The sequence below is a fragment of the Vipera berus genome, assembly GCF_964194415.1.
Source record: "Vipera berus genome assembly, chromosome: 1".
Lineage (NCBI taxonomy): Eukaryota > Metazoa > Chordata > Lepidosauria > Squamata > Viperidae > Vipera > Vipera berus.
This window is the reverse complement of record NC_138202.1, coordinates 220,398,039-220,420,019: the sequence shown is the minus strand read 5'-3', so window position 1 is coordinate 220,420,019 and position 21,981 is coordinate 220,398,039. Positions and strand designations below refer to the sequence as shown.

General features: G+C 41.0%; 1 protein-coding gene across 1 annotated transcript; it reads left to right on the top strand.

The window, feature by feature from the left end:
- Positions 1–704: 704 nt before the first annotated feature.
- Positions 705–18,930, top strand: RSAD2 (radical S-adenosyl methionine domain containing 2). Its single transcript, XM_081314743.1, has 6 exons — positions 705–1,022; positions 6,682–6,843; positions 8,954–9,183; positions 13,774–13,923; positions 15,987–16,019; positions 17,736–18,930. Exons 1-6 carry the CDS (start codon positions 737–739, stop codon positions 17,898–17,900), a joined length of 1,026 nt encoding a protein of 341 aa, XP_081170869.1. The 5' UTR covers positions 705–736; the 3' UTR covers positions 17,901–18,930.
- Positions 18,931–21,981: the final 3,051 nt, after the last annotated feature.

The window sequence follows — 21,981 nt, the reverse complement described above, 5'->3', positions numbered from 1 at the left end:
CTCTCACTGACAGAAATGTTAGTGTTACCCCAGTAAGAAGTCTTGAGCAGGCAAGACAAGGATAGGGTGTGAGAATAGACACGTGTAAATTAAGCCACTGTGTTCATCCTCCGCATTGGCAAAGGCGGACAGCCGTCTTTGCCTCAGTCCTTCGGGGAAACCCACTCTGTCGTCCGAGGAGAAGAATTGTGGGGAGGGGTCTCTTGTAGCATTGTGCCTTTGCAACACGCCGCGCGAAACCCCTTCCTTTGAAGCGCACTTTGCCGGAGCAACAGTCTGACTCAAGTTCTATACCAGCGTTTCCCAACCTTAGGAACTTGAAGATGCGTGGACTTCAACTCCCAGAATTCCCCAGCCAGCATAGCTGGCTGGGGAATTCTGGGAGTTGAAGTCCACGCATCTTCAAGTTCCTAAGGTTGGGAAACGCTGTTCTATACAATGCCACTTCCCTCACTGGTCCCATTCTCCTTCCCCCCCCTCTCCCCCTTCCAAAATCTCCTCTCGGAGCGCCGCCTGGCAGCACCCCGCCGCTTCCCCCCCCCCGCCCGCCCCCATAAAAGGCGTCGCGAGTCTGGGCACCTTGAACGGCACCGAGCGGTTTCTCCGTAAAGGAAACCGAAACTTGGGGCAGCCGAGCGCCGATCACATGCACGCCGTTATCTGCCCAGTTCAAAAGCCGCGCTCCCGGCTCGAGCGCCGCCAATTCGCGGCTGAAGCGAAGGCGAGAGAAGGCACCATGCACTTGCCTCCCCGCCAGCTCCTCCGTCTCCTGCTCCAGGCTCTGGCGGCTCTTTGCAGCCGGCTGGCCCTCCTCTGCCTTTGGGGGCCGCTCCGCCGCAGAGTCTCCCCGAGCGCAGCCCCGGAGCCGGGCGCCGCTCGCCCGCCGGTGCCGCTCAGCGTCAATTATCACTTCACCCGCCAGTGCAATTATAAGTGCGGCTTCTGCTTCCACACCGCCAAGACCTCTTTCGTCCTGCCGCTGCAGGAGGCTAAGCGGGGGCTCCGGTTGCTCAAAGAGGCGGGTAAGTGACCTCTTCCCTGCCGGCTCCGGGAAGCTACGGAGGGGCTGGGGTTGAACCAGTGGCGGATGGGTTCCCGCTCTGTTCGGCGGGGATGGAGCTGATCTGTCTGTCTATCGCAGCGTTTTCCAACCTTAGGAACTTGAAGATGCGTGGACTTCAACTCCCAGAATTCCCCAGCCAGCTATGCTGGCTGGGGAATTCTGGGAGTTGAAGTCCACGCATCTTCAAGTTCCTAAGGTTGGAAAACGCTGGTCTATCGGGAGGGCGCCGGGGTGGCTCTGTCTTTGCTTGACGCTCCTGTGGTAAGATATTGCTAGGGGAAAAGATGAAAGTTTAAGATGCAATTTTTATTTTCCTGGCTTCTTCTTTTTTTTTTACTTGGCAAGGATGTTAATGCTGCCTTTGGAATATTTGTTTGTTTTGTTTGCTTGTTTTATCCTGCTTTTATTATTTTCGTAAATAACTCAAGGTGAGGAACGTATCCAACACACCTTTTTTTCCCCACACTCCTATTTTCCTCACAACAAGCCTGTGAGGTAAGTTGTGTAAGTCAGGGCTTTTCAACCTTTTCACAGATTGTACCACTTTTAGGACATGACAATATTTGAGTACCACCAAGTGCTTAGTAAGGTGTCAAAAACTTGATGACTAAAAAAAAAAGGAGAGGGATTTTGGACTTTACTGATTAGGTTCATTTGTTGTTATAGAAATGGCTAGTTTATAATATTATGGAAAAGTACAAGCTGAGGTTCAGTGTTAATGCTTCCTTCTACTGCAACAGAGGAAGTCAGAAATCAATGCTTTTTCTTTCTCCCTTCACTTTTCCCTTTTTCTCTCACCCTTCACTTGCAAAAGCCCCCCTCTCTCTCAGCCTTTGTTCGCAAAAGCCTCTCACTTACTCTCACTCACTCACACTTTGCTCCCAAAAGCTTTGCTAACAAAACCTCTTCTCTCCTCTCCTCTCCTCTCCTCTCCTCTCCTCTCCTCTCCTCTCCTCTCCTCTTCTCTTTCTCCATGAGTTTTTTCTCTCTCCCTCTCCCACCAAAACTTGGTCCTTTTATAGCTTCTCCTCTCTCTGCCCTACTCCTTCTTTTCTTTTCTCTTCCAGAAACTCCAACCAGCAGGCAGCTGCGTGCGCATATCCTGGGGCTTCTGCCAAGCCCTGCAGCTCCACCTGATCTCCTTCAGGCCTATGCAGTGCCACTTTAGCTCGTTCCCTACCCTCTACATTTAGCTAGGGGTCGTGTACCACCTGCCAGGTGCTAAAGTGCCACTGGTGGTACATGTCCCACTGGTTGAAAAGCCCTGGTGTAAGTCACTGAGAAAAGAGGGACTGGTCCAAAGTCACCCAGCCGGCTTTCATGCCTAAGGTGAGACTGGAACTCACAATCTCCTGGTTATTAATTATTAATCAATTGATTAATAATGAGGCCAGTTAGCCGCAACTCAGCTTTTAAAACCCTAGGTAGTTCTGACAATGTAAGCCATGTAAAATAAATGCTGAAATGCACACAGTTTACAGTCCTGGCCCACACCTCTGATGATGGATGCATTTGCGAGATTTCCTTGAGAATGTTGTTGTTGTTAGTTGTGACCCCATGGACAACGTTCCTCCAGGCCTTCCTGTCTTCTACCACAGGGCTTTTCAACCAGTGGTATGGGTACCACCTGTGGTACATTGGCACCTAGCAGGTGGTATGCGACCATCCTAGAAAAGTGGTAGCGGGGGAGGAGAATGAGCTGAACCAGTGGTAAGCCTGAGCAAGAGATGGCTGGAGCTGCAGGGCTGTCAGGGCTCAGCGGAAGTGCCAGGATCAGCGCCGAGCTCCACCTGGAGCTCAGTGCTGATCCTGGCACTTCCGCTGAGCCCAGAAGAAGCGCCAATCAGCTGGAATGTTGCAGCATCTCCAGGGTCTTGTGATTTACATTCAGATGCTTGGCAATTGATTCATATTTATGATGGTCACAGTGTCGCAGGGTCATGTGAAGTGACCAAAACCTGTTGCAACCACCCAGCAGAGAGGGAGGGGGATAAAAACCAAACACCCCACCCGACCCCCCCGCTGCCAATCCTCAACAGAAATGCTCACAACAATGAAAACCTCAAACAGGAGGAAGAGCGCCGCTGGGCAGACAGGCAGGTGTCTTGCTCGGCTGTGGCTTGGTGGGCACTTTTTATAGTGCCATTGTAACTTTGAACAGTTACTAAGCGAACTGTTGTAACTTGAAGACTACCTGTACTTTTTCCTTTTTTTTTTTTGGTCATCAAGTTTTTGACACCTTGCTTAGGTGACTAGTGGTACTCGGATGTTGCCATATCCTAAAAGTGGTACAATGGGCGAAAAGTTGAAAAGCCCTGTTCTACCATCTTCTGGAGTCCATTTAGGCTCACGCCTACTGCTTCTGTGAGTCCATCAAGCCACCTTATTCTCTGTCATCCCGTTCTTCTATTGCCCTCCATCTTTCCCAGCATTAGGCTCTTCTCCAGTGAGTCCTTCCTTCTCATTAGGTGGTCTTCTCCAGCACCATAGTTCAAAGGCTTCAATTCTTTGGCGCTCAGCCTTTCTTATGGTCCAACTTTCACAGCCATACTTTGCAACTGGGAAGACCATAGCCTTGACTATACGCACTTTTGTTGACAGGGCGATGTCTGCTTTTTAGTGTGCTGTCTAGATTTGCCATGGCTTTCCTACCCAGGAGCAAACGTCTTTTAATTTCTTGGCTGCAGTCCTCATCTGCAGTGATCTTGGAGCCCAGAAAAATAAAATCTGTCACTACCTCCATTTCTTCCCCATCTATTTGCCAGGAATTGAGAGGGCCGGATGCCAAGAGGACTATATGTGGGGACCAGTGCAGAGAGTCCAGTGAAATATTTACTTCACTGGATCAGTTTATGAAAGGATAGTGACACATTTTACAGCAAAGCACAAGAGATTTTTGTTTGCACTGTATTTGTTAAACTTCAAAGTTTCACCAGATCTTTTGTTGCTTTCCTTGTATTAAATGAGGCTGGACTGTGGTATGACTGCTTCTGCATTTCACAGAATTCTTAGGAGGAGTAAGCAACTCTGAAATTGAAAACCTTGCTGAACTATTGGACATCCTGACTTGATTTACTGTACTTAACACTACAGAATTCTGTTAGTCCACAACTTAGCTGATCTTGGTTGATGTGTAAAATAAATAAATAAAACCCTAAGGATTGTCTTATAATTGGCAGGAGATCACCAGGTTATTTTGAAGCTGTAGGCTTCAGTGGGAAGTCAGAAAGATCCCGGAAAAAAGCAGCGGCAAACGTAGTCCACCCTATTGCAGCAGGTGGTTGTTTGGGGGCAAAATTAGAACCAGGAGTATTAAGTATGTTTGCTGCCCTGAACTGATAAAAATATGCGAAAGGCAGGATAAGAAATGTTTGCTGCCCTGAACTGATAAAAATATGCGAAAGGCAGGATAAAAATATAGTAGCAATAATAAAAGTTTTACAGTCCAAACTCATTAGGGAAAATGCCATCAAGGCAATTACCATAACACCTGGGCAAATTTCAGTGGTTAGATACACAGCTGGAATTGTGGACTGGACTCAAGCAGAACTAAAAACCCTAAATAGGAAGACAAATAATGACAATGAGTCATGCCCTTCATCCACGCAGCAGTGTTGACAGACTCTACTTAACCAAGGAAAATAGGTCAGTGTGGAAGGTTGCAAGCACACCAGACAGGGGAAGGAAAAAAGGCATTAGAAGGAGATCTGGAGGACAATGAAGAAGATACCCTGAAGGTTTATTAAGTATTAGACTAGAGAGATCAAACTGGCCTACATGAAAGATCAAATGGAGAATAGAAAAGACACATGAAGATTAGAAAATAGACATGACAAGACAAAGACATGGCCAATACATAAAAATGTAGCAAGCAAAGCAGATAAGAACAAGTATAGCAATGGTTCAGAGCAGGAAAATTGAAGAAAGAGACCGAGGAGCTAATTCTGGCTGTACAAGGTCAAGCCTTAAGAACAAATGCATGCAAAACTGAAATTGAGAAGACAGCAAATGCCGCTGTCTTCAATGCAAGGAAGCTAAAGAAACAGCAGACTACCTAGTTGAGTTGTTCCAAGAGGATTGCACAGACTGACTACAAGCAACAGTAGGACAAAGTAGTAACAATGGTGTATTGGAAGATCTGCAGGAAATACCATCGTCTGCAAGCAAGAACTGGTGGGGCCACAGAATAGTCATAAAAGAAACTGAAAAGGCTAAAATGCTCTGGGACTTTAGAATTCAAACATACAAGCACATAGATTTTTGATACAAAAATCAAAAGTCTGGATAGTGGCATTGCAGTACCTGGAGACAGCGGAATAGAAGAGAAAGACCTGGAGAAATATCACAAAATACAAAGAACTGCAAATAGAAATAGAAACAACTGTGCAAAAGAACGCAAAGGTAGCACCAATATTAATAGACACCTTAGGTACAATCCCCCCAAAACTAGAGCACCACTTGAACACCGTCAACATTGACAAAATCACCATCAGTCAATTGCAAAAGGCAGCTTTACTTTGAACAGCTTACATCCTGCAGTTGTACGATGAACACCATCAAACAACATCTGCCTATTCCCATGTCCTGCGGAAGGGCTCGACAGATGGACAAAAATGCCAAACCAATGTAAGCATTGGGCTGACTGCAACAAACCATAATAATTTCCTCTCAATTGTAATCAAAAAGAGTACATGAGAATGTTCCTATGAGAACCAATTTGATGTAGTGGTTAAGGCACCAGGGTAGAAACTGGGAGAACATGAGTTGTAATCTCCACATGGGCACAAAACTAGCTGAGTGACCTGGGCAAGTTGCTCCCTCTCAGCTTTGGAAAGGAGGCAATGTCAAACCACTTCTGGAAAACTATACCAAGAAAACTGCAGGGACTAGTCCAGGCAGTTGCTAAAAGTCAACAATGACGTGAAGGCACCAAAAAAAAAAGCCCGTTCACCATTTTGGCTTTCATGCATCCATAAAGTCATGAGGAATTGACTCAAGGAAGTCTTTCCTTTTACAGTGTTCACCATAATTGTACTCAAAATCAAGCTGCACAGAATTCAATGGCTACTTTTGCATATACTTTGCATTTTTGATCCTTTGGAATTTTTAACAGCTATGATCTACTGAATTTTGTGTTTAGTACAGCAAGGGATATGTGAAATAAGCTCAGTAATGGGACACACACTTGGTGTGCCAGTGGCTTCACCTCTAATGTCTGGGATATTTTGGCTGGGTTGAGAAAATGCCTCATTTAAACTCTACATTAGTGATTCTCAACCTGTGATCCGTGGACCACAATGTGTGTGTGTGTGTGTGTGTGTGTGTGTGTGTGTGTGTGTGTGAAGGCTTAAAGAAATGTTATCATTTAAATCTTAAGTCTTGGGGGGTGGTCCGTGGCCACAAAAGGTATTTAAAGAGGGTCTGTGGTGAAGAAAACAGCATATTAATGATACTGAGTTATGTAAACCATGCAATTTGACATTCTATGTTCACGTGTAGGAGAAAAATACTTTAGAAAACCTACTGAATTATTATTATTATTATTTATAATTGTTTTTGCAGTAGGTGTACTGTTTGTATGTTCCTATCACTTTCTTGTTCTCTCTGGCACATTCCAGGTATGGAGAAAATAAACTTTTCGGGTGGTGAACCGTTTCTGCATGAGCGAGGCGAGTTTGTTGGGAAGCTGGTCCAATTTTGTAAGGAGGAGCTAAAGTTGCCAAGTGTTAGCATTGTGACCAATGGCAGTATGATTAAGGAGAGATGGTTCAAATATTATGGTAAGAGAAATTATAACAATCTGTTCTAGCACTGTATAATATGTTTATTGTGCTGGTTAACTGGGGAAAAGAATAAAAGGATTGTAACTTTCCAAAAGAGAACAGTCCTGTCTGTTCAAAACCTCATAAAATAGTAAGAAACAATTCGCCATTCCCTTGTTGTCATATATGGTAGCAGAGTATGTTATGTAAAAGGGCAGGCATCAGTGGCCTTGGCAAAAATTAGGTTCCCAACCAGGGGTGCTCGCACCTCCTGGGGGTGTGAAATGATATTCCAAGGGGTGTGAAAACTTGGGTTTTCAAAATTATAGTGTATATGCATAATTTGTTGCCATTATTTTAAACTTTTGTAAGGTGCGAGAATATATCAGAAGCGTTCTAGGGGTGCAGGATATAGAAAAGGTTGGGAACCACTGATCTAAAGAATTAATGAAAATGTTAAAAAACAACAACAACCACTTAAGGATATTCCCAAATCATCCCAATTTAATGAGCAAAGAGATTTCTCTGACTGTCTGATGTGGGTCATCATAAAGAAATGATGAAACAACTGAATGGAATATCCTAATTAGGAGCACAACTCGCTAGCGGGCATTTTGAACTGGCACATTGCACTGCCTGGGTTGAACTTGGCAGCATATAAAAAAATCTTTCTGGTTGGGGAGATAAAATTATCCCACTAGTTCTTGGAAATTTGTCCTCCTCTAGAAAATAAAGGTCCTAAAACATTTGGTTTTCATCTCTTTTCATTCTTTGCTTCAAACTGCTTAATGTAACAGCACTTACGGTAATATAAATGTTATCATTAGCAATATTGGGGAACAATAATAGCTCAGAGATGGAGTAGGTGTTTCGCATTTAAGACAACCCAGGTTAGGTCAGCCAAAAACAGCATCCTGTTTTTTTGTCCTTGGAAAACCTGAGGTTTCAAAATTTGGAGAACTGCTTTCAGTTATTACAATCAATATTGTACTGAGCTTAATAGACCAATTGCATGACTTGGAATTGCTAGTTAAATTTCTAAAAGTTTGTTTGTTTATTAATTACTCACTACTTTCACAATGACACTGACCACCAGGAAGCACCACATGGCCAATTTCATTCTGTTTAGAAATTGGCAGACATTAGTAGCCAGAAATTATTATGTGGGGTTCAAATCCTCTACTAAGAACTGAACTGAACACTTTAGATGATTATATTTAAGGCATTAGATTTTAGGACCTGTTCATGTCCTGGTGTTCATCACTTGCATGGAGAGGGTATATATAGATGCTCTCAAAATGGTATACTCCCCTCCAGTGTGGTGGTGGTAAAATCAGTGGTGGGATTCAGCCAGTTTGCACCACTTTAGCAGAACTGGTAGCTAATCTTTTGTTGCCCAGGCCCAGAATGGACATCCGGAAGCAGCATCTGCACAGAGAACTGGTTGTTCTTATATTTGAATCCCACCACTGGGTAAAATCATTAAAAATTACATACATAGAGGCATAGCATAATCTCACATCTGTATCTCTGTTCTGAGAATTTTTAGCTTATAACATTCTGAGACCTTCACTAGGTTTGCACAAGGTTTGCACCGGATATTCACCCATGAATTAGGATTTCTAGTCACTGCTGGATTCACATTACAGACTGAACCTAATCCAACAAATGTTTTACAATTTCTTCCCTTTGGTATTTTAACAGTGGTTACTTTTGTCATTTGATGATTTTTGGGTTTATCATCAGCTTGTATATTTTACCTTCCATCTTAAAAATCTTTATGTGCTTCATTTTGGTTTCCATATTCTAAAGAGGGTTTGGTTTACTGACATATAAATAACAAAATATTAAATCACTTGTTTATAACAGGGTAATTTCAAATAAATAATGTTAGTGTTTCTGGTTCCCTTGACAACTGAAGTGGTAAAGAGGAAGTAAAGAAGAAGAAGAGTTTTAATTTTTATGTTATGTTCAATTGTAATTTTCTGTAAGCCAGCAGTTTAAGCATGGCATAATAAATTATGATTATGTTTATAATCAAGGTAATGGTTTTTCACGTAGAACTTGATAAATTTAGAGGACAATTGGCTGATGGTGTTAAATTACTAGTGAACTCTTTCTGCTTTAGGAGACTTTCTAGATATTCTTGCTGTATCTTGTGATAGCTTCGATGAAGAAGTCAATGTTTTAATTGGCCGTGGGCAAGGGAAGAAAAATCATGTCAAAAATCTGGAAAAACTGAAGATATGGTGCCAAAAATACAGTGTTGCTTTCAAAATAAATTCCGTGATCAATCGTTTCAATGTGGAAGAAGACATGAATGAGAAGATCAAAGCTCTAAATCCTGTCCGCTGGAAGGTAAGAGTTGGGAGATGGACAGCATAACTTTCAGTATTATAAAGTGTGAAATATTAGCTATAACAGGCAGGGCCCCTAAAATATATTTTTTTAAAAAAATAAATAAATAACTCTCTCACATTCCTGCCCATGTGTGGGTGGCATGGATCTGGTCCATTTTTTGTCACTAACCCGTCCATTATTTTTCTGACTATTTGGAAAAGTTAACTTCAGCCCCTTAAAGGGATCTGGACTTGATGCAAAGAAATAAAATTTAAATGAAAGGATTTGGAATCCAGTGTTTCTTCAAAAGAACTTTGTTCCATTGCTACAACATAGGTCAATATAAACCATTATCAAAACTATAGTGATGGTGTTGATCTATGATACCTTGGCCTCTGCAGTTTAAAGAGTCACAAGTAAGAAATGTTTAACTATTTTGCATTTAAGGGTTATTTGCCTCTGACATTTTGGCAATGGATCTTTAAAAGTCCCCATTCATTTTGTATATACCACAATGTCTTCAATATCCATTAGATGGCAGTAAGTTAGTTGGATATACAGATCTGCGTCTTTTGAAAACCATTTTTTTAATCCTTTGTTGTATTTACTTGTTCCAAATATAATCTAACTGATTCGTATCCCCTAAACTCTGCTGAAGATGTTACCTAGCCTGGTAACATTCAGAAACCAACCCACAAGCTCAGAGAACGAACCTTCACCCTCACTTATTCGTATACCTTTTTCTTTTCTGATCTGTATTGTCACCAGAATGGAATTCTACCTGAAACTCAAAATTTAAAATGTTTTGCACACCTGCAATTCCTAATATAAATCTCTGATTTCAACATGGTCATCTCAGAGGGGTCTGTAACAGCTTACCACCTTACAAATCATCATGGCTGGCTGGGAAATTGTGGAAGTTAAAGTCCACACATTTTAGAGTTGCCAAGGTTGAGAAACACTGCTCTAACACATAATCCTTGGTTAGACTTCATAGTTTTCACCAGTCTTTTTTAATAATTGTGTTGTGTAGCCAGTTCTTGCAGGCATTGAGCGAGACAGAAGGTTCAAAACAGCAACAGGCTTTATTGAAGGTCAAACATAATTGAAGCAACAAGGGAGCTGCTGCACAGCTATTTATACAGTTGGCCGATAGGTGGTGACCAATAGGTTTGAAGCATGGGTTTCCTGCCCAAAGACCTACTTAGCCAGCTGGAGACAACCAGTCTGCGCCAGCTAGCAACCATTACAAACATACTAGCACTTAGCAATTGAATGCAAGCAATTAGCAAGCAGTGCAACATGAGCAAACATTTAAAGCATATACAAAAGGCCAATACATTACACCCCTTCCCCCTGGATGGAACACATAATCATTTGGTTACAATATCTTGAAGATATTTGGGGGGTCTTCGGGCTCGCTCAGAGCATTGAGGGGTTGCTGGAATCTCCCGGTCTACCGTGCTTGATAGATCCGGGCTCTGTGATTCGATGGAGTCAAAACAACTCGAGTCCCTGTGGCTGACCTATCCTGGTTGGCCTAGCCCAAAGTCTAACAATGCCGCTAAATTGGCATGGCTGCTGCTGGGTGTCAGGTGACTGCTCAGCCCCTCCGTTCAGGGGAAACGCTTTTATGGCCCCATTCCCATTCTCTGTCACGCAAAATGTCTCAGAGCGTGCAAACTGCTCTGCTGAAGTGTGAGGTTGTGGACTCCAGGTCTGCTCCCCTTGGGAGTCCTGAGCCAATGACTGCTCCATTAGTCACCGGCGCAACTGATTGACATGTCGGCGAATGACTCGCTCATCTTCCAGGACCACTTTGTAGGAGAGTGGTCCTGACATTTTAACAATGTTCCCTGGCACCCACAACTGCCCATAGTTCCAAACCCAGTCCCCCACCTGTAAATGCCTAGGTGCCTTCAGACGTGCCATGTCGGAGACTACTCTATCGGGGTGCCGTCCAATTTTGTTACTGGTCTCTTTCCCCAATGCAGCTCTGCGGGAATCTTGCCTGTAGCTGTACAAGGCGTTTTATGCTGGCATAACAAGAAGTCGGCCAGCCTGTGGTGCCAGTCCCCTGTAGTAATGCATTTAAGGGACTCTTTGGTTGTGCAAACCATCTGTTCTGCTTGCCCATTTGATGACAGGTGAAAAGGAGCTGACGTGGCATGTCTAATGAGATTGGCCCTGAGAAAGGCCTGGAACTCTGACGTGAACTGGGTTCCATTGTCAGAGACTATGATGTCTGGAAGCCCATGCATTGCAAACAGTGACAACAACACCTGGATGGTCCTTGCAGTAGTCATATTGGGAATTGGAACAACCTCCAACCATTTAGAGTAGCTATCGACCACTATTAAAAACAACTGTCCCTGAATGGGCCCAGCAAAATCGATGTGGATCCTTGACCATGGTGTGTGCGTTTCCTCCCATCGGTGGACAGGGGCCTGTGGCATGTCTGGTCTGGACTGTTGACACATGTGACACCCGTGTACTTGGACCTCGATAGCTTTATCTAGCCCTGGCTACCAGAGGTAGCTCCTCGCCAGTGCCTTCATCCAGGCTATGCCTGGGTGGCCCTCGTGCAGAGACTGGAGAACTCTGGGCCTGAGTGAACTGGGGACTACGACCCTGCTATCCCAAAGGATGCACACCTTGTGAACCAAAAGCTCATTTTTCCGACTAAAAAAACTCTGGAACTTGGGGCCCCTGCTATTTTCCAGCCATCCTGTATGAATCTAAAACAACACACGACTTAGGATTTTGTCGGCTGCCATTTCTGCAGTGACATCTCCCGCATGTAGGGGAAATTGGCAAGTCTTGAATTGCTAAAATGCGTGCAGCTAGAGCTGGATTGGGCTCCACATGCGGCAAGGGCAATCTACTAAGGCTGTCTGCATGGCCCATTTCTTTGCCGGGTTTGGGAACCAGCCTGTAGTCATAGGCCGAAAGGAAGATAGATCACCTCAACATTCATGGCAACAGAATTTGAGGTGTCTGCTTGCCCGTTGTGAACAAGCCTAGCAAGGGCTTGTGGTCAGTAAAGACCCTGAACTGCGTCCCATATAAATAGTCATGGAACTTCTTAACCCAGGCCACGATGGCCAAGGCCTCTTTGTCAATTTGCACGTAATTGTGCTTTGCTATGGACAAGGTCCTCAAGTAATAGGCGATGGGTGACTATCTCCCATCTGCCAAGTGACTCAGCACAGCTCCAACCCCGTATGGGGACACATCACACGCGATGCAAACTGGTAGCTTTTCATTATAGTGCGTGAGCACCAAGTTTGAGGACAACAACACCATGACTGCCTGAAAACTCCTTTTGTGGAGCTTGGTCCACTGCCATAGGGAATTTTTATCTAAGAGCCGGTGTAGTGGCTCTGCCACTGTGGCCTTGTTGGGGGGGAATGAATGATAGAAATTCAGGAGGCCCAAGAAGGCTTGAAGCTCTCCCTTGGACCTAGGGCTTGGTGCCTTTCAGCTTTGACTCTGCAGGATGGATGTCCTCAGAATCAATTCTAAACCCAAGGAATTTGGTGGACAGAACCCCAATCTTACATTTGTCTCTCCTTAATCTAAGCTCCGCAGTGTGGAACCACTGAAGGACGGCTCTAAGCCACTCAGCCAGAACTTCTGTGGACTCCCCAGTGATGAGTACATCATCGAAGTAGGGGCAGATCCCTGGATGCCCTTGAGCGTGTGCTCCATGATTTCCTGAAAAATCCCTGGGGCTACACTTACCCTGAATTGAAGGCGCTTTACCTTGAAGACCCCCCTGTGCGTAACCATCATTTGTGCAGCTGCCATGGCCTCGTCCACCAGCAGCTGTTGGTAGGCTTGTGCTAAATCTAATTTAGCAAACATGCGGCCTCCTTGCAACGACGCCAGAATATGGCTGACGACTGGGATGCGGTACTCATGCTGCTGTAGTGCCCGATTAATGATTCACTTGTAGTCAGCACATATGCATACCTCTCCATTGGCCTTGAGTGGCGTTGCAATGGGGGTCTCCCACTCCCCACTATCTACAGGCTGCAATACCCCTGACTTGTCCAGCTCTGCATCAATTTTATGCTTTAATGCAAACGGCACACGGCGGGGCTTAACCTGAACTGGCGCGACCTGGGGATTAAGTTTAAAAGCTATCGGAGGGCCCTTGTACTCTCCCAAGCTTGGGCTGAAAACATCTGCAAATTCCTTGCAGACAGAAGACAAATCTGTTGTTTGAGTCCAGTGAATGCCGGTGACCTGGATGCCCAATGCATCAAACCAATCAAGCCCTATGAGGCTTGTTTGTTAGCCATCTACCACAGTAACATCTAACAGGCCTGAAAACCCCTTGAACTTCACAGCAAGTGTGAATCAGCAAAACCCAAAATCAAAGTTTTATTTTCTTCCATCTCAAGCACAAAATCCAGAAGCTGAAGTTTTTGCAAGTCTTTAACTATAAATACAATCGCAAGTTATTGTAATAAAAATACATGCCCGACATCCAGTTTACGGAATTAAAAGCTCTCGTTAAATTTTCTTTGTAGCATTATTCTGTTGCACAGTAATTGTGACCAGCAAGACTTGTCTCTTAATCATAGACTTGATGCTTTCTAGATATTTCAGTGTTTGCTCATTGAAGGAGAAAATACAGGGGAAGAATCAATGAGAGAAGCTGAAAGATTCATCATCAGCGACGAAGATTTTGAAAGATTTGTGCACCGTCATAAAGATCTCCCGTGCTTAGTCCCTGAATCTAATCAAAAGGTAATCATGCTGAATGTTGATACATTTTGAAAGCAATATATTTAATGTTGGCATTAGAGGTCCTGATTCTGATTGCTAAAAGCAAAATGCATTTATCCAGGTTCTTTTTTATTTTTGCTATAAGAAAGTTTTTTAGTGGGGATTTGTTAGAATACTTGCAGTTTATGGCCCCTTCGCATTTTCAGTCCGTATTGTTGGAATCCAGATGCCCAGTGTTATACCAAGGGAATTGATGCGCATTTTTTATTAATAACTCTTGCAAGCAATTTTTCATCAGAAATTAACAGATACGACTTAATCATTTCTTAAGCACTGGGCCACTATAATAATTAGACATATAAAGCTCCATTATTACTGTATTGTGATATAGTGATAATATTCTAATATATCACATAACTGTTGAACTGTTCAGAATAGTCTGAATAACGGCATTAATGAGGCAAATTTAGGTTTGGCAAAAACACAAATTAGTGTTGAGTTCAACGGAATTTAACTTTTCTAGGATCTCAGTTTGTTTCATTTTAGACTTATTAAAGGAATGAGAATAACTCTTTTTCCATCCTTTGATCCCCCCCCCCAAATTTGGATCATATTTTTAAAAATGATTTGTTCTTTTATAACTCAGTAGATTAAATGGAAGAAGCAGTATTAGGTATGTTTGCTGCCTTGAGTTATTTATAATACAGATAATTTCCGATTTAGACATTTAATGACTGTTTGAAGTTATGATGAACCCCCCCCCAAAGTACTTTCAACCTTGATTCAGAGTTTTGATGGCTGTTCCCCCCCCCCCTCAGCTCACAGCCAAAGGCCCTCATTTATGGCCATGTTCTACAGTCAGGTGACTGCAGTTTATGATATTTTTTTTGCCAGAAACCAGCATTTACTTCCAATTTCCAGGAAAAAAAAGCCTGTTATAGCCAATGAGTTCCCTTAATGACTGCAATGATCCACTTAACAACTGATGCACACAAAAAATCCCCATAAAATCACTTCAGTCATGGTATAACCCACTTCATTACAACCTTAATTTTGGGCTCAATTTCAGTCATAACTTGAGGACATATAAAAGCCCAATTAAAAAATGTAAAAAAGTATGGATCTCTTGGTGGAGCAGTGGGCTAATGCCTCCTTAAGTAACACCAGCTGCCTGCAATTAGTGCAGGTTCGAGTCCCACCAGGCTCAAGGTTGACTCAGCCTTCCATCCTTCCGAGGTAGGTAAAATGAGGACCCAGATTGTTGGGGGCAATAAGCTGACTTTGTAAAAATGCCGCTGAAAGCCCTAATAAGCAGGCATATACATAGAATGAAGGCTATTGCTAAGCACATTGATTTGTGCTTCTTAGATTGTAAGCCGCCCTGAGTCTTCAGAGAAGGGCGGGATATAAATGGGATTAAAAAAAAACAAAACACAGTAATTTGCTGCTACTGTTAAGATCTTGCCTTCCAATAGCATTGCTGTATCGTGTGGTCACTAACAAATGTATGAAAAGCCCCTCGACTTTTCTACAGGCTACTCTCAAACTAATAAATTGTTTTATGAATTCCAAATAAATGTTTCTGTCTAATATTGGAAACTTAGAGAATCCAGTGGTTGTGACAATAATGATTCCCTATAAAAGTAGTCCTCATTTAGTGACTGCACTTTTGGATTGGCCACTCACATCAGATTTCCATGATAGACTCTTTCTCTTTACTAATTTAATTCTGTATGCACAGGTAACTTTTAATTTGCGCACTACATTAAGGACTATGTTTGCCCTATTTTAAAACAGCTAAAAAAAAGCTATCTAAGTACATAAATGAAATACTTTGTTTTTTTTAATTTATTCATTAGAATTTTATCCCACCTTTATTACTTTAGAAATAATGCAAAATGGCAAACACATCCTACACACTTTTCTTCTCCTATTTTCTCCACAACAATAACCCTGTGAGGTAGGTTCGGCTAGGAGAGAGTTGACTGGCCCAAAATCAGGCAGCTGGCTTTTATGTCTCACTCTTTAATAGAAAGTTATACATTATGGTAAATTAAAGTTGTTGCTTCCCTGTCTTTTCACAGATGAGAGATTCTTACTTAATTCTGGATGAATATGTAAGTCATTTTGTTTGTTATTTTATTTGCTCTCTATTTTGAAAATATTTTTTTCCTGTTTCTGAAGTCAGAGCTTTATTTTTGTCCTTGCCATAGGGAGATCGCAACTTATACTTCTTGGAAGTAAAACCTCCTGAAATCAGTGCATATTGGAGTTTAGTATTAACCAGAGCTAATAAAATATTAGTCTTCAGATATAACTCTCCCTTATACTGTGAAAACTTAATTTGTATTAACCAGAGCTAATAAAATATTAAGTCTTCAGGTATAAGTCTCCCTTATACTGTGAAAACTTGATTTGTATTAACCAGAACTAATAAAATATTAAGTCTTCAGGTATAACTCTCCCTTATACTGTGAAAACTTGATTTGGTGAGCTGTAGAGCCACAGATTTTTAATACAACAGATGAAAATTTCCATTGTGTTTACATCATTTTATATCATTTGGGCAAGGTCATAAATGGGATGCAATAATGTCATTTACAACATCACTTGTATGATATTGTTGCTGTGAATAGCATATTCTTTCAATAAAGGATAAAATGTGTAGCTTAGGGTTGAAATGAGGGGTTCTTGGTGCTCTATGAGCTTGGTTGTTTTCATGAAGACATTTCATTACCCAAACTAGACTAGCACTGTTGATGTTACCTAGTTTGGTAATGAAATATCTGCAATAAAACAAGCAAGCTCAGAGAGCTCCAAAGACTCCTCAATATATTCTTTAATTTAAAATAGATTCATCGACTAGTCGACTCTTTTCCTATCTCCCCTTCCCAAGTCCATTAAATAAATAAAAAAAACCTGTATATGTTTATTCAATAGTAACTCCATTGCATTCAGTGCAACCCACTGCATTGGAATAAAAGTGCATTTACAAAAATAGAGCAGTGCACATAAGTGCAGTACAACTGTACATTGTATGCACATACTTAAAACTCAAGTACTTTGAGATGTTGAGATAAATAAGATAAAAGAAAAGGAAAAGAGGGAAATATTCAGACAATCAGTACACTATTGAGATACTGCATATATAAGCATCTCTTTGAGTCCTTTGAAGCCCATCTTTAGTTAACAGCAACTGCTAGGTTGAAGCAAATTTTGAAGTTCGAATAAATCAATTTCTTTCTGCAGCTCTGGAGTATACATTGATTCAGCCTAACTCCCCTGCTTTGGTGGGAGAGTATACCTCCTGTTGTAACTCTTCTTTTAATCATTTCTGCAGTTTGTCTTGAGATCAAGTTTGTTTGTGCTGTCAACATCCTGATTGAGATATTAGTTTTTGCCAAGACCAATTGATTGATACCTACAAACATATGTATTTTGGCCTGGGAAACTATAGACTCCTTTAAATGAAGGTTTCTGGAAAGATTTTTCAGACAGTTTGGTCTATGTTGCTGTTTTTGTTGTTTCATTTCTATTCCTCAACAAACAGCTGTTCATTCAGTGACCATATGAAATTACGATGGCACCAAACGAAGGGAGTTATGATCGGATGACTGTGAAATCTTTACACATGAGTTAAAAACAAATACACTGTGTTATTTGGTATCATTCAGAGCCATAAATATTAACAACATTCACATGTATATAATTACTTGAAGTCATTTGCAGGATTGGAATTAGGCACTAACTTAAAACCATATAGTTTGGTAGAAAAGCTGTACACAGATGTTAATTCTCTTCTGCTGTAATTTTTTTCTTTGTGTTTTTCTCAGATGCGTTTTCTCAGCTGTGTAAATGGCCGGAAAGAGCCATCTCGGTCAATCCTGGACGTAGGGGTTAAACATGCTATACAATTCAGTGGCTTTGATGAAAATATGTTTTTCAAGCGAGGAGGCAAATATGTCTGGAGCAAAACAGATATGGCACTGCAATGGTGATCTGAACTGTACTAATTTTACTCTCCTCTTCAGAGAAAGATGCTCAATTTTTTTTTTAGAAAGAAACTGTCCTGCATTCTAGCTACTATAGGTGCATGGTGTTAGGGCAGTCTTACTTTATCAAAAAAAGTGATGTTTTGTTCACAAACAATGAATTGTACCAGCACAGAACATGTTGGCTTTAGAAAGACACTTGTCCTGTAGTCAAATATGGGAATACTGGGAAATAATCCAGTCGGCAAGACGTTTGCTGCTGCCATGTTGTAGGATAGCAGAGATGAATGTTAAAATATTTAATTCCAGTTGGACGCTTCTATATAAAAAGAAAAAAAGAGATTGTAATTGTTCTTTTCAACACATGAATGCATGGATACCAATGTACATATGTAAGGTCAGGATCATTAAACTAAGATTTTGGGACAAATTATTAGCAAACAGAAGGTACAGCAGGACTCTGAGTTGCCATGGTTATCACAAGTGCATTACTGGAAAAAAAATATTCAATAAAATTTTCAAGCTGAGTTAGCCATTTTCAGGTGACCCAAAGCTGCCTTTAATATTTCTTGGAGAAGCATAAGGGTAGGAAGATAAAATGGAGGCAACTTGAGTAGGGCTACCCAGGGTCAGTATAATTTGCATTTTTCTAAGCTACTTTTGTTTGTGGGTGTGGAATGTGAGTTTTGTTTGCAATACTGCAGAAAGCCAATTTTAGACTTTGTGTGTTTCTTACCTCAAGACTATGTAAAAGTGTAGCACTGTCTTCTGAAACTTCGTTTCTGGATTCTGAAAGTGAAATGAGAAGGTTCAAAGGGCTGCTGATTTCCACTTCTATCGTTTTAGAAAATTCGACATTTACTTATGACTCATGATGGCCAATACATAAAAGAAGATATGTTTTATTTTGTCATGTGGGTTTATGGTTCATATTGTTTTTATTGTTTTATATCATATATATATATTTTCTATTTTCAAATTGTTTTTAACTGAGCTGGATAGCTATATAAACTCAATAAACATGATTTTAAAAATATATCATTTTGAGTAATTTTTCCTACAAATTCATTCATTCATTCATTCATTCATTCATTCATTCATTCAAACTGATTCATTCATCCGATCTATGCTCATAGATTTTTTTTGCCAGATGCTAGAATTCAACTGATTAGTTCATTGGGAAAAAAAGTTCATTTCTAACACAGATTTAAATACTGCCTCTTTGCTTATCCCCATACTGCTACTTTTGTGGAGGTATTTCTGTTGCTGTGCAGAATGCTACTTTGGCTATGTATACAAGGGGATGGTGTCTTTCATACCTGCGCCTAATGTCTTCTTTGGATCTATTTGAGGGCCCCCACCTTCCAGAGTTGATTTAGCCACCACCAGTGAAAGAAGGCAATCCTTTCTCATTCCAGCTGCTGTGCATTAGCATTAAATACATCCACCACCACAAAAGAGAGAGAGAGAAAGTAATTTTCTATCATTTACTTGGTAATCTTGGAAAATTACATGGGGCTGGACTGATTAGAACTTGGATGGGAGATGAGCAGGAAAGCCCAGAACTTCAGTCTAGACAGAAAAGTCAATAAAATTCCTAGTAAAAGGCAGTCCTGGCAATGGTCAATGAGTTCCATTTTTTTGCAGCTATACAAATGTCACCAAAAATCCAACTTGACCGAAGGGAACAGTCATATTTTTATCCTTACTTTGCATTCTGCAATAGATTTTACATTATTTTCAAAGTTAGCACAAGGAGATAGTAAAATTTGAAAATTCCAGTTTACCCTATTCCTTCAATTATAGCAATTGCAACATTTGTTTACCAGCAATAATACTATACATGCCAATAACATTTACTGGTAAGGTACATCCCTGTTGAACAAAAATAGTTCAATCTTTTACAGGAATTTATAATGTAATATTTTTGTGTGTGCCTTGTGAATTGGTGTTGACTCCTGGCAACTGCCTGGACTACTACAGTTTTCTTGGCAAGGTTTCCAAAAATAGTTTGCCAGTGCTGGCGGAAGAGTGGCCCAACGTCACCCAGCCAGCTTTCATGCCTAAGTGAGACTAGAACTCACAGTCTCCTGGTTTCTAGCCTGATACTTTAACCACTACATCAAATTGGCTTTCTTATATATTATTTGGTCAAGTTAAATGTTTGATCTCTATTTGGAAGGGAAAAAAATGTGCTCTCACAGGGGAAAAGGAGTCCCCATTTCGGAATATGCCCTGACTGATGCTTAAAATATTTGGAATCATGCTATTATTAGATTTTTTTATCCCCCTTTATATATAACTAAAGGCAGCAAACATACCTAATTCTCCTTCCATCTATTGTTCCCACAACCTATGATATGAGGTGGATTGGACTGGGAGAGTGACTGGCCCAAATCCCTCAGCTGACTTTCCTGCCTAAGGCAGGACTAGAACTCACAGTCTCCTGTTTTCTAGGCCAGCACCTTAACCACAACCACAAATTGGTTTATGTTCTAGGCCAGCACCTTAACCACAACCCCTTTTGTTTATGGTTACGGGTAAGGCTGAAAGCCGTTCACTCCATGTCTATATCTAATAACTTTGGTTTCTGCATTAACAAATCTTTTGCCTATTAAGAGTTCAGATCTTAACCCTTCTCTTCCCTCCCCCCCCCCCGCTAAATTGTTTTTGAGGATCAGATTGGACAACACATTGTTCTTCTGACTGACAAATATATAGAAAACTGTTAAAAGATAAGCAGACTGTATAATTCTTACTGCTGTTCAGAAATTGCTTGGATTCCCAAATATCCCACTGCGCGCGCACACACACACACACACACACATACACACACACACATGTATTTTTTTTTCTGGGGAATTCTGGAAGTTGAAGTCCACACAGCTTAAATTTGCTGAGGTTGAAAAGCACAGTTGTAACTTATGCACTTTTTGTGATTAAAATTATAAAATCCAGAGGGGAAAAAAAGGTAGCTGAGTTTCACATTCTGGTTTGTATAGTTAGAACTATTTGCATTAAAATGTAAATTAAAAAGATTTCTCATACTCTCCCTAACAGTGAAAAGGCTATTTATTAGCTGCTATCCAGCTAATGCTGGACAAAATGTCACAGACTGTCCAGACCTGCAGATTAATGTAATTGTAATAAACACAAATATATGAATTATCTCCTTAATTACTGCTTTAAGTTTTTTTAGGGGGGAGGGGGAAGGAAGTAGTTCAACAATGTTCAGTATTAATTGATTGAATAATAATTGAAATGTTCAAACCTAACTTGACTGTGATCCTTTTAATTGCTGGTAATTTTATTTACTCTTAAATAGCATGATAATGTTTGAAATAGAGTGTTTAAGCTGTTTTTGATAAGCATGTACAGCTGCCAGGCACAAATTTAGACCAAAGCCACAGTTTCTATATAAAGATTTGTACTGTACACCACTGAGGAAAAAAATAACTGAAAAGCATTGTAAGCTGCAGTTCTCTTAATCTCTATTTTTATTGCACTAACCATAATCACATTCAACTCCAGTGGGACTAAAATGCACCCAGCATTCTTCCATTTCATCTAGGTAGATTTCTTGCATAACTGCACCCCCCCAAACATGTAAAATACCACAGAAGAAATTATGGAGCTTTATTCCAGAGCAGTTTAGTAAAAATTGGCCTTCTTCAGATACAATGTTGCTTAAATAAAGCCTGAAAGTCCACACCCAAACCACATTGCCTTCACGACTTAAAACCTCAGAGCAATCAGTACACATGAATGCAAGCATTCTGATTAAAACTTTTTGTTACGTTTCTCCATAAGATAAAAAAATATGGAAGAAATGAACGTTAGAAAAAGAGGGAAAGGAAAAGTGCAAAGAGAGAAAGAAAAGTAACGACCTTGACTTTCTCCAGTGCGATAGATTACAACAATAATAACAACATCCACCTTTTGCTTTACGTTTCACAACATTTCAAGGCATTTCTAATACGACAAAATCATTTTAAACATCAAAACCTACAGTCGTGGAAAAGTAAGTACACCTTCTTTGAGTTCTGTGGTTTTACAAATCACAACATAGTAAAAATCATCTGGTCCT

Bases quoted from the DNA above. Each gene is read 5' to 3' on its own strand.
- RSAD2 (XM_081314743.1), top strand. From the start codon at position 737: ATGCACTTGCCTCCCCGCCAGCTCCTCCGTCTCCTGCTCCAGGCTCTG. The intron at 1,023-6,681 runs GTAAGTGACCTC...GGCACATTCCAG, and splicing joins CCGGTTGCTCAAAGAGGCGG to GTATGGAGAAAATAAACTTT. The intron at 16,020-17,735 runs GTAAGTCATTTT...TGTTTTTCTCAG, and splicing joins ACTTAATTCTGGATGAATAT to ATGCGTTTTCTCAGCTGTGT.